Here is a 12,493-nt window from a genome sequence, read left to right on the forward strand (position 1 = left end):
GAAAACATATATTATATGTATATTGTACTCTTACAAATTGTGTAGAACTTTTTATATGTTTTAAACGTGCGAAAATCATCACGCTTAATCCCAAATAGCAACGCTAATTTAATTAATCTAGTCCATTGACACAACCGCAACGCAAAGTCATTTAGAATCCACCGAAGAAATTCTCCGATCAATATTGCATTCGACGATTTACAATTGGCATATTTTTCAATCGAATTGAGTGCGAGAATGGACGGCACAAAAGGTGGATTCTTTTCTACCCCGCTTTCCTTCCAATTCCCTCCTTTTCAATCCCTAGACCGTACTATTCTTATTCCCCGGCGCATTTCTTAATAATGAACCACTTTAATCCTGCTCACGAGGAAATATCCGATGGTTGTATTTCTAGTTTTTCCCTCGTCGGTGAAACGAAACAATTAATCAGTGATTAAATAGATAATTCATAAAATAATATACACATAATTTCTAAAACTTTTAAATGAGAAAAATCATAAATTCTTCATTTATTCATTTTTCTACGATGTTTCTATTTAATAAAACGAAATTTAGAAATAGGTATTAAAATCTAAGCTCTCGGGGCTAAAACTGAAGAGGAAATAACTTTTGCTGCGAATGAGAAGCGATGCTGAGAATACACTTGAAGACTGAAATGCATGGCGCCATATGTAAATATTGGCTCTATAGCACGTAGCAAGAATGTGTGTTGTGTGTGTGAATTCTTTAAAAGTGTGGCATGGTTGGCTTAGAGAAAGTTTCTCGATAGTTATAAGCAAATTGTTGAGAGGAATGTTCGACAGTTGTCAGTGAGTCCTTCTAAAGTAGTTAGGAAGTTGTGAATCGGTGTTATCGGTGAATCGGCAATTGTTAATCATATTTATATGGAAATACTTAGGTATCTTTATTTATTCATCTAATGTCGATTCCGTATTAACAAATATGTTCTATTTGTGCTAAATCTTTTGTCAGAAAATTTCACAGGCAAATAAAAATACATATTAAATGTCTAGGATTAATTAAGGTGAAATGAAATTAAACTGAATAACAAATTTTTTAATTATTTCTCTCTAATATGCAGATATATCAATATATCAAGTGTTTCTAATCTTTTTTCCTATACATCCTATTATTATGGAATTATGGAAATTTAATTAAAATATTTTTTACGCAAGATTGTCCAAAGAAAAAATTCGTAACAGTAAACATGTAAACAACTTTCTAGAGCAAAATTCAACAAACATTTGATAGTCCTGTGTCTTCGTAGAAATCTTACGCATATACAAATTTGTATCATGCCAACGATAAAAAGATAATAAATGTGCGTAGATATGGAAACAACCTTGACTAACTACACTGCCACAGTTTATTTCATATCGACACCGCCACTTATCGGTTCGTCATTATTGTTTCTTGGCCATTCCATTCGTATCGTTCGAACTTCTATCCTCACAGTGACTGTATTGCAATGTTCAACCTTATCCCCATGTATAGTTTTTGAGAATAATTTCTTTCTTCTTGTACATTAAAGTCAAACTTCTCTCTCTCTATTCATTCGCCGTTATAATGAATTTCCAGTTTCTACTATCAGTGATTAGTTGTGTAATATTCAGTGTTAATGGTGCAAGAATCTTGGTGTTATTTCCGCATCAAGCAAAAAGTCACTACATCGTGTTCGAGCCATTGTTGAAGAAACTTGCTGAAAATGGTCATCAGGTGGTGTCAGTGAACTTTTTCCCTCAGAAAACGCCTTTGCCTAATTTTACAGATATTGATATAAGTTCGAGTCTACCAAGTTTGGTTGGCACCAAGACAGTGTCAAACTCTTTTAAAACATTTAAATGGGAAGTACTTAGGGGAGTGCTTAGTCATGGTGCACCATCATGCGATCCTGTGCTCAATCATCCGGCGTTGAAGAAGCTTCTGCGATCGAAGGAAAAGTTTGACGTTTGCATCATCGAGCTCTTTGCCACTGATTGTTTTCTTGGTATCGTTCATACTTTGAACATACCGCTTGCAGTTGGAGCTACCAGTAGCGCCATTCTACCATGGACGAACGAGATTATGAGGAATCCTGAAATCCCTAGCTATATCCCGAACTGGATGAACGGTTTAACGGATCAGATGAATTTCTTTGAAAGATCCATTAACTTTGTGGATTTTCTAGTCACCAAATCTGCATACAGGTGAAGCGAATTAATACTACTGTATCGTGTTTACTATTGTAGAATCGTTGTAAAATATTATACAAATTCATTTGCACCTACAAATTTCCCATAAATATATAGAAATCAGCAGTTGAATTATGTTAAACTAGATTATTATGTTCAGAGATGATACGTAGTATTGAATTAAGTGAAATGAGACATTTATAAGCTTCGTTTGTTTTCAAGAATTTAACATAAGTATAATTTTGTATACACACTGATGGCAAAATGATTTTTGTTAAAATAAAGCGTTAAAAAGTTTCACTGCGGAATTGGTGCGTTGATTAATTAATTTTTATGCCATGATTGGTAACAAGTATTTTATTGTTGCTTCACATATTGTGAAGTAAATATATTATGATAAGTTATAACTATTTAAATCAGAATGCCTATTTTATAAGATGTAACACAAACTTGTATACATGGTCGTCTTCCAATGGATGATCTTCTTTCAATGAAACATAGTATTTTGTACATTTGTTTTTACGAATTCTCTGTAATATTGCAATCGTAGTTTTATTTATGCAATAAGTAATTATTCAGGCGGAGTAAAGGGTAACAAGTTTCATAAATCTTCTAATCGAAGTAGCCAATGCTGTTCGTGTCAGAACGTTAAACAAAGTACTTCCAGATTTTCTAATTTAATTCCTTATCCGAGTATCTACTTCACGCGGAATCCGCCGTGTCAATACTCGACACTTCCAATTCTGTTACAGATACTTATCAGATAAGCCAGGTCACGAAATTGCCAAAAGACATTTCGGTGACGATCTGCCCGACTTTGACACTCTAAGATCGAGAATATCATTGGTATTAACAAACGGACATGCAGCAGTTAGCACTCCGCGAGCCTTGGCGCCAGGATTCAAGGAACTGGGTGGTATTCACATACTGTCATCAAATCCACCATCGTTGCCGGGAGATCTTCAGAATTTTCTTGACTCGCACAGCAAAAACGGTGTTATTTACTTTAGTCTAGGATCGCAAATAGACTCGTCCACCATGTCGGAGCAGGCGTTAGCAGCTTTTTACAGAGCATTCGAGCAAGTACCGCAGCAAATACTATGGAAGTGCACCGGAGGGAAAATGCCCACGCTGCCCAAGAACGTTAAGTGCATCGAATGGGCGCCCCAGCTCTCCATATTGTGTACGTATATATTCTTCTTTACTAGTACCGGAAAGTTTAAGCATCGAGAGAATATTATCCTATGGTGGCCATAAAAAACCTGCGAATGCTTTTATGCGTGGTTTTTGTTGCTTTCCGTGTCGAAGGTTCCGTAACTTTCTCGTGTTCTCGGCTCGGGTTTTCGATCTGTACATTTATGAGCAAAATGTTGATCGACTGAACAGAGGTATGTTATGTTGAAAGAAAAAAGTATGTAGAAAGAAGTACGTTATGGTGGAGTAAAAGTATATAGTAAAATTCTGAACGACGAACATATTCTAGTAATGTTTATGCTATGTACTCATTTTAATATTAGTCTAGTCAGTACCTTTAATGATACTTAAATAAGCGATAGACGGCGTGAAAATACAAACTGTAGCAGTTAATTGTAACGCAAGAAAGATCTGATTACATAATTCTTTTTGTGAAAAGATAAGTTTAGTAAGAGTAAATCTAGTCGCTAGAAAGCTAGGAATAAAGTTTCTACGAAGGGTCGTTAGAACAAAAACGATTTAAAATATTTGTTGGATGCACCGATCAAAGATACATAAATTTCATTTGTGCGTAAATTTGCAGCCTAGAAGTATCGCATCACGTTTTCTGCATATAACTACATATAGTGATGTATGAAATATTTTTCCTAAAATAGAAAGAGAAAAGGGAATATAAATCAAAGAAAGAGGAAAGATTGAATGTAAATGAATGGAAATAATTATTTCTTTAGTAATTATTAACGTTTATTATACTGACAAAAATCTATTATCTTAAAGAAAGGAGACGTATTGGCGTAGAAGCTGACCAAATTATCATTACCTTTTCATTAAATATATAGAAGATAGTATTAGAATAGTAATATAGAATATATTGCTTAATATAAGATATCGTGTTTATCATTCTCTTATAGTTTACATTTATTATCATTAATTAATAATAATAATAAGTAATAATAGTCATTAATCAATAGGATTAGTAATAATAACTTAGAGTAATTCATAATCGTACAATATTTAATGTTCATTTTTACAGTGACATCAAAAAATATATTATTTTTAATATGTAACATGTTTTGTACGAGGAAGTTGAAAGATATAAATAAACATACGTATACTTTTAAGTTTAATAATTTAGGCGCATTGATTTTATATTTTTTGCGCGTTGAATAAGAATACTTTTAAGATTATATTTTTATCGTGAAATTAAATGAAAAAATTTATTTTTGTTTTGCGTATCCTCAGTTACAACGAGTAATTGAATTTCAAATAATTCAAAGGTTTCGATTTTTCCCTTGACCTCCTGGTTCGTACCAATAATCTGTTTCGCGTATCTGTATACGTATCAATAGGACAACAGTACATTCTCTCATACAATCGACAACTCCATTTATGATTCCGGATATTGAACCCTGAAATCGAATAAAACTGATTTAAAGTATGCATTAACGTTAAATAATTTATAGATCAATTTGCCCGAATATCGAGCACCTTTTATACACATTATCTACATATACTATCTACGTCCCATTTGTTGCCAATAATCCAGTTTTGTGTAGTCAGATATAATTGTAGTTTATTTTATAATATGATATTCAACGCTATCTATATAGCGTTTAACCTACCTCAAGTTTCTGTACCTCTGTCGTTTTAAATGTCCTAAGGAAACATTAAATAAGATGAATCCCCAAAAGGAAGTACATAGCTGTTATCTTCTAATGGAAAAGTGATATCTTTCAATTTATGCTCGTGAAAATTTTAAACTTGTTTAAGCTTCTTTTTAAGCAACGCTTAGAAACCTAGATCTTTAGTACAGTTTAGTATACTTCAGTAAAATATGAAGTATACATAGAAATAGTACAGAAGAATTGGATTTTTCAATTTATAGATACTTCTAAAAATTGATATCAGTTCGTTATCAGTCAAAAACACGTGTATCTCTACTTGACTAATCTTTAAATGCTCTTTCCTCGATTACTAATTTTCCATTATTTTTGATTCTTTCTGGCTGTTGAAATATTAAAAATGCTACAATACATAAAACCCTGACCTAAATATTCTAAAATACATATGGGATTTATATCGAACCAAAGGTGAAAAGGAAATGTAAAGTAGAAATCAGTTTTATAAAATACTGAAAACAGAATGGTAGAAAATACGATGTGAGTTCGTTGAATTATTCAACAGAATTTTTGAACCGGCGAAAGAGTAGAAAAAAGTCATAAAGCATATAAATTTTGAAAAATTAACGAATACCTTTGAAAGCGACTGCATACTAATTCATGAATTGAATATTTTAGACATCAATAGAGCTGCACTGCTAAATACGTATATGTATTTATTCCTGGAAATAAAATATTTGCATTTAATAAGACATTCATAGTACTATGTTTAAGCTATAAGTATTTAACTTGTACATTTTTTCTATACTACAAAATGAATAGTAATTTTTTATTTTTCACACAGAACCCTTTTTTGATATTTTTCCAGATTATATTAAAGAAAAAATGCTTTAGAAAAAAGATATGCAAGCGTGCCTTATGCAGAAGTAAATTAATCCTCGAACTTTGAAAAATAAGGTTAAGTGCATCACTATTGTCGAGCAACAAGCCTCAAAAAGCAACTCGAAACTTTCTTTCCTCTGAGATTGCCTGCCGAAAATTAGTTTGTTCAATACGAAAGAAGTGGAGCTTTAAAAGGAGAGCAAATCAATGTTTTGAATTGTAGTTATATAGATATATAATGAGCCGCGATTGTGTAATGTTTGCTATTGTTAACAGAAAGATGAAAATTTATAAGAAGTACTCCAATAATATTCCGATCGTACATCAACGAACTAAATGAATATAACATCTAAAGTGAATGGAACATCTAAAGAATATGAAAAATAAGATACATTTCTAGATATATTTTACACCATATAAAACTCATTTCTGATGTACGATAATATGCGAGCCATATAATTTTTCAAATTAACTTCAATTTTACTTTTATTATCGATCATTTTTATATTTCTCTGTGTATCACGTTCCATCTTTATTCAATATTTACAATGCTTTTTCTTTTACCAAAATAAATATATACATGATAAAATAACATGTAAAATAAATTGCAAAATCTCATTTGATTTAATGAATATGAAAATAGATAATGAAAAACGACCAGAAATATTCGCCACGATTTTCAATTCCCCAAAAACCAGATCTACCTTGTAACACCTTGCTGTCTTTAATTATTATTCGTGAAAAGAGTGTTAAGCTGTGAAAATTTCTAAATCACGTTACTGACAACCGGTACATAATTTCCTTTGGTCGCAGTTCGCTCAGTTATTTTGTTTCGAATAAAATCTGTTTGTATGAGCCATTATTAAAGTTTATCGAAGTAGCGCTGTATTTTAATACCGCGATATCGTATGATTTGACACACGTGTCACGTTCAGAGCGTTATAGAATTCTGTACAATTCACGGGTTTAGTACGTCGTAAATAAAGAGCAAGTTATAGGTCTAGGAGAATAATGTGTGAATTAGGACAGGCTTAAATTTAGGCTAGGTCTAGGTTAAATCTTGGGATGGATCCAAATTTCCACATACGTTACCTGCATGTTCCATTTCGTATGCTGTTAGCAATCAGATCGCTTTGTATGCAAACGATCGCTGTTCAAGTAATTGATTTAGACGCACAAACGAGATTCGAAGCGTTATTGACAAATTTGTTCATTATTCAATTTCTTGGTACATTATTCCCTCAAATCGTTGTCTTGCGATCTCCCGGAGTATTTCAATGAAGCTTCCCTAAAATATTTTTTCATTTCAATTGAAATTTCTTCGGCGTTATGTCTTTTTGTGAATATATCTAGTAATATATGTACATGTGAAACTATAACTATTCAACTGGAAGAATAATATTTGTTTAATTACGTAATCAATGCCGTCTTTTTGGATAAGTTTTTTATTCTTTTTGTTTCTTCTATTATTCCTAGTTACAACAATCGCTTGGTGTAAATTATTAGTGATGCGAAAGAATGAAGATGTAACTTAAGAATACAGATTACTAAGTAACGTGTATTTATGAAATCGAACTTTTATGTGCATTATAGCTCCCTAGAATGTGTAAATCATTCCATACAATATTTTCTTATTATTGAACCTAACATTTATTATTTTCACGGGATCGCTTCACGAGAAAAAAAAAAAGAAAAGAAAAAATATCACAAAAGGTTTAACTTTATTGGTTTGAAAATTACCAGGTCACCCGAATGTGCGGCTATTTATTACACACGGCGGATTGCTAGGGGCTCAAGAGGCAGTTTATTGCGGGGTACCGATTCTCGGTATACCCCTGTTTGGAGATCAGCACTTGAACATGGCCTACTTCGTGAAAAAGGGGTTGGCTCTGAAGCTGGATTACCGTCAACTTTCATACGCGCTAGTATCGAACGCTTTGAACGAACTGCTCGTGAACAAGAGGTAATCAGAATCTTCGTTCTTCGTGCAAATGGAAATTTCATAGTTCGGGTAGCGAATCGAAGAATCAAGTGAGAGAAAGAACGTCAAAGAGATTTTCCCGCTAGCTCTACTTCATCAGCTATCTATAGACATAACATATTTTCCTTTATGACTATATGCGCACAATTGAACAAAATTCTACAAACTATTTAAAAATATTTCAATTAAGTATATTATGGTACTTACGAGATAATCGAAGATATTTATATTTAGCAATACCTTTTACAAAGAAGAGACTTTTAGTAACTTCTTCTTCAATGAAATTTCAAAAATTTCATTTTCCAAGAAACTATACCAAAATTCCAAGAAACACAGATGGCGTATGGTGTTCGGTGCAGAGATACTCTTCATCATCTGGAAATTGTAAACATCGGTTAAACGTTCTCGCCCGTACAGATGAGGGTAACATCGGAGGAACGTTTCTGCATTACAATTGTATCGGCGGTATGCATTTGGCAGATAGCAATCGCCTCCCGATAAACGGGCCACGCGTACTGAATTTCATCGTCGATTTTCGAATCGATCGTACATTAATTACTGCAAACTCCCCTCGCTGCCTCCCCCATTAATCGCCCGTCCTGCTACAAATCATTGTTAACGATTACAATTACTCCCAAGTGTAAACGTCTTCGTCGGTGAACATCGCAGATCTAAACGGTTTGAAATTTTATCGGCGCAACCGTGAACATTGTCGGTGAATCTATTAAATTTATTAAAAACGGTCTATTAAAATTGTAGCATGAATCTATAGGATTAATTAGCCAAAGTCGAAAACTTGCTTGTTAACTTGAATCGTTGCCGCGATAGGTAATCAAGTACAATAATGAAGTTAGTGTACTAGATTACATACGATACGTGTTTTAGCCGTGTACGAGATATTTTAAACTGGAAGAACATTGGAAATTGTTCGGTGCAAATCGAGGATAACAATGTTCCAGTTGCCAATTTTAATTATACTGAGAACTTTTTAACTATCATGTTGTTTTTTAATTACGCAAATCATTTTTTCTGGTACACGAGTCGACAGAGTAAACATTTGTTGACGTATTGAATCGTTTAAGTAGAGTAAACGTTTAATAAATGAGAGACGTCAGTACTGAAAGCTGAATTTGAAAATTATTTAGTTTTCAATTCTTTATTAACATAGCTGCGATCCTCCACATTTGTAAATTTGATGAAATTTTCCTTTCGTTTCGATCGAGAAAGGGGCTTTAAATGTTTGAAGAAAGTTTTCAGAGTAAACTTGAAATGAGAAACTGCACATTTGAATAATGATTCTTTCACATTTTCTTTAAACGTAAAAAATTTTTATTGGAGAATGAGGAGCTACAAACTTTAAATCGTTGGTCTTAATATTGAACTTAATTGATTATCATAGAGAAGGTGTTATTAAAATATTACATTAGTTTTGAAAAATATATGAGCAGTTAACAAGTGAAATTTACATACGTATATTACACACGTATATAAACAAGATAAAAAATTTGCGGAGAGAATCGCGATAAGAAAATCTGCATCTCATAGCTAAACATAGGGTTTTACGTAGAGCTGCAGAGTAAAATAAAAGGCTACGTTAGCAGCTGATGCAGAGAATTTGTATATTGCAAACAATAATATAAAGTGTATTATCTCAAAACCAAGAGTCATACAAATTTAATACATAACAAATCCTTCAATTAATTGCAAAATAATTATCGAACAATTATTGATAAAATATGTGTACGTTCTTTATCATATTATTGAGATACTTAACATTAATTTACATTTTTAATGAAATATGAATGTACTTTCAAATATTTTAGAGAATATATTAAAATTAATGTTTACTGAAGTAACAAATTTAATAAATCCATAATAAATCTATAATAATTAAAATTTAATTAATAAAATTATTATGAAATATAATAAGAATCATCTTGCAATTGAATATTTGAAAATGTTATTAATCAATTTTAATATTATGTGGAATATGGGGTGGAAGATACAAATAATTATAATATAATTCACAGCTACACGGATATGGCACGAAAAGCTTCTTCGCAGTTCAAAGATCGGCCAATACCGCCATTGGATGAAGGAGTTTATTGGATAGAATATTTACTTCGTCATGGACCAAATTCTTTAAAAACAGCAGCTGTAGAGTTAACATGGTATCAATATCTATTGTTGGATGTCATATCTACGATGGTAATCTCAATTATATTTACAATTTGGATCGTTTATAAATTATTTAAATTATTATTTTGTCGAAGAAAAATGGTGTCAGTAGACATTAATAAGAAACGATCATAATTACATTGCTATTCTTGAGCAAGATTCTAAGGAATGATTTATTTTTTAAATAAAAATGTTTATTCGAATCATTTGTACAGTTTGTTACATTTGTTACTCATTTTTAATGATAACATAATTGTTCACACTTTTATATAAAAAGATAAGAATATTTGTTATACTACTTTATATTATAACAACAACGGTGGTGGCGAGAATATCTGGTCGAGTAGGGATCTAACATTGTTGTTCAGGACGCAAATTACAGTTCTTAACACTTTCACGTCGAGGCCGTTTGGCTGGAAACCTACACCTCGTACGGCAGCTTTGTACTAAAAACTTCCGCCGTTCTGTTGGCAACGTACAACTTATACGAGAAATCAAAAGTTCATGAAAAATTCTGGAACTTAAATAATGATATAATTCACACGTTAAGAACATGCGGAATATAACTTTTTCATTTGAAATTTCGTTCTTGTAAAAATCGAGTTTCGACGTGTTTAGCCCGATAGAATGTGTGTTCGATAAATTTTCAAATTTCATTTCCTGGAAAACGAGATTTCAAATGAAAAAACTGCATTCCACATTTTTTTTAGATTTATCTTCTCATGTCTGTAGAATAACCACTTGCCAATTTTGTCCGATCGTATTCAATCGGGAATTAGCCAACTTCACGTGAATTGACAAGTTGTTAAACTCGATTTTCTCGGAAACGAAGTTTCAAATGAAAACATTTTATTATAGATTTCCGATTTATATTGTATTATGGGATTTGAAGCAATAGATACTAGTATTATACACATTGTTCATTTGCTGCGACGATGACTTACTGGTATAGAAAAAGCAATTTTTGCTTCAACAGTTCGATTCGTTTTTCCTAAAATTATTATTTCTTGATATGGCAATCAAGTAACGAATGAGGAATAAAACCAAATATTTACATTCGAAATAGTTAAATTCCTATGGCGAACCATCCTTTTTCCAATGTATTTTGCCTAAGAGACACTACAGTTTACAATATCATCAATACTGAGGACTGAGACAATGCATCGAAAATGCTTTTAAAAGCTTTGAAACTCGCGTTTACTTATAAAATATTTGGCCGAACGCTTTACGAAATTGCCTGACTAAAGTAGAAACTTACGGAAGTATGTTTAAGGGAGACATTTCTTCTAGGATAATAGTCAGGTTGTAAAATATTGAAACTTCCTGTGTATTTTTGATATGCTCCTATTCAAATTTCATAAATTTTCTGCGTGAAAGGTTGATCTATATTTATTATCTTATTCCTTCGTTCAAAATTTTGTAGTTTCTCGATAGTGACTACGTATTATTCCCATAATACATATTAGATAATAATATAATAATAATATCCTTATTATTGGACACATTATCGTATTTAATCAAAGTGTAAAGAGACTGATTTTTGAAATTAATTCTGAAAAAGGAGAACAAGAACAAGAATATGTAACAAAAATATTTTAGAAGAGTATATCTCTGTCTATCTGAGATACCCTGAAAACAAAAAGAACTGAGTTGTACTTGTAGAAAATACTGCGAGTGTCAAGAAATAAGTTTTTCAAGAGAAAAAGAAAACTTGTGCGCTAATGTAGTTCAAATTCATGAAAAAGGAAAGTGTATCTGTAGAAAAGCCTGTATGTGTCACCTCCTAGTTGTGAAGAAAACTCGAAGTTCCATTCGTTCAGATAAATGGCACAGATAAAATCCACGGATGGAATTTTCTCAAATCATAGATCGAACTTTTTTTCCTAAATTTAAAGTCTAAAAATGAAGATTACAATGCACGGTATGATTTTTCCTTGAAACGGTCTTGTGATAAATTAATATTTTCAATTAAAATCCAATACAATGCGTAATAACGCGTAATTTGAGTAAATATATACAGTAAATGTATAATTACTGTAATATGACGATGTTACACATAATATTATACAAATCAAACATGCACGAGGCAAATATTTACAACAGAAGATCATATTCGCCAAAATTCAGGCCGCTTCCTGCGGTCGAAAATTCGTCGAACAAAATATCTCGCACCTGCATAGGAGAAACAGTAAATATAACGAAAGCCGTGGCTTTAGAATTTCAAATACCATAACAAAGAAAGGAGAACGTCATTATATTAGTTATACGTGCCATCTTACGCGACGAAAAGAAGCTTTTGCATATTCCAGCGTTATATCACTCGTGCTTTATTATGTATGCACGAACGTGAAGTAGCAAAACAGGAAGCCGGAAAAGTCAGCCGCGCATCTACCGCTCAGAGAATAAAAGCGCAGTTATAAATTGGGGGAAATCGCGTCTCTTTCGCGACTCTGAATGCAATCTAA

General features: G+C 32.2%; 1 protein-coding gene across 1 annotated transcript; it reads left to right on the forward strand.

The window, feature by feature from the left end:
- Positions 1–1,437: 1,437 nt before the first annotated feature.
- Positions 1,438–10,231, forward strand: LOC117233074 (UDP-glucuronosyltransferase 2B17-like). The gene is made up of 4 exons (XM_033493014.1): positions 1,438–2,189; positions 2,927–3,357; positions 7,613–7,832; positions 9,881–10,231. Exons 1-4 carry the CDS (start codon positions 1,570–1,572, stop codon positions 10,161–10,163), a joined length of 1,554 nt encoding a protein of 517 aa, XP_033348905.1. The 5' UTR covers positions 1,438–1,569; the 3' UTR covers positions 10,164–10,231.
- The last annotated feature ends 2,262 nt before the right edge of the window (positions 10,232–12,493 follow it).

Source organism: Bombus vosnesenskii, unplaced genomic scaffold (genome assembly GCF_011952255.1).
Source record: "Bombus vosnesenskii isolate JDL3184/JDL3185 unplaced genomic scaffold, Bvos_JDL3184-5_v1.1 scf7180000013263, whole genome shotgun sequence".
In the NCBI taxonomy this organism is placed as follows: domain Eukaryota; kingdom Metazoa; phylum Arthropoda; class Insecta; order Hymenoptera; family Apidae; genus Bombus; species Bombus vosnesenskii.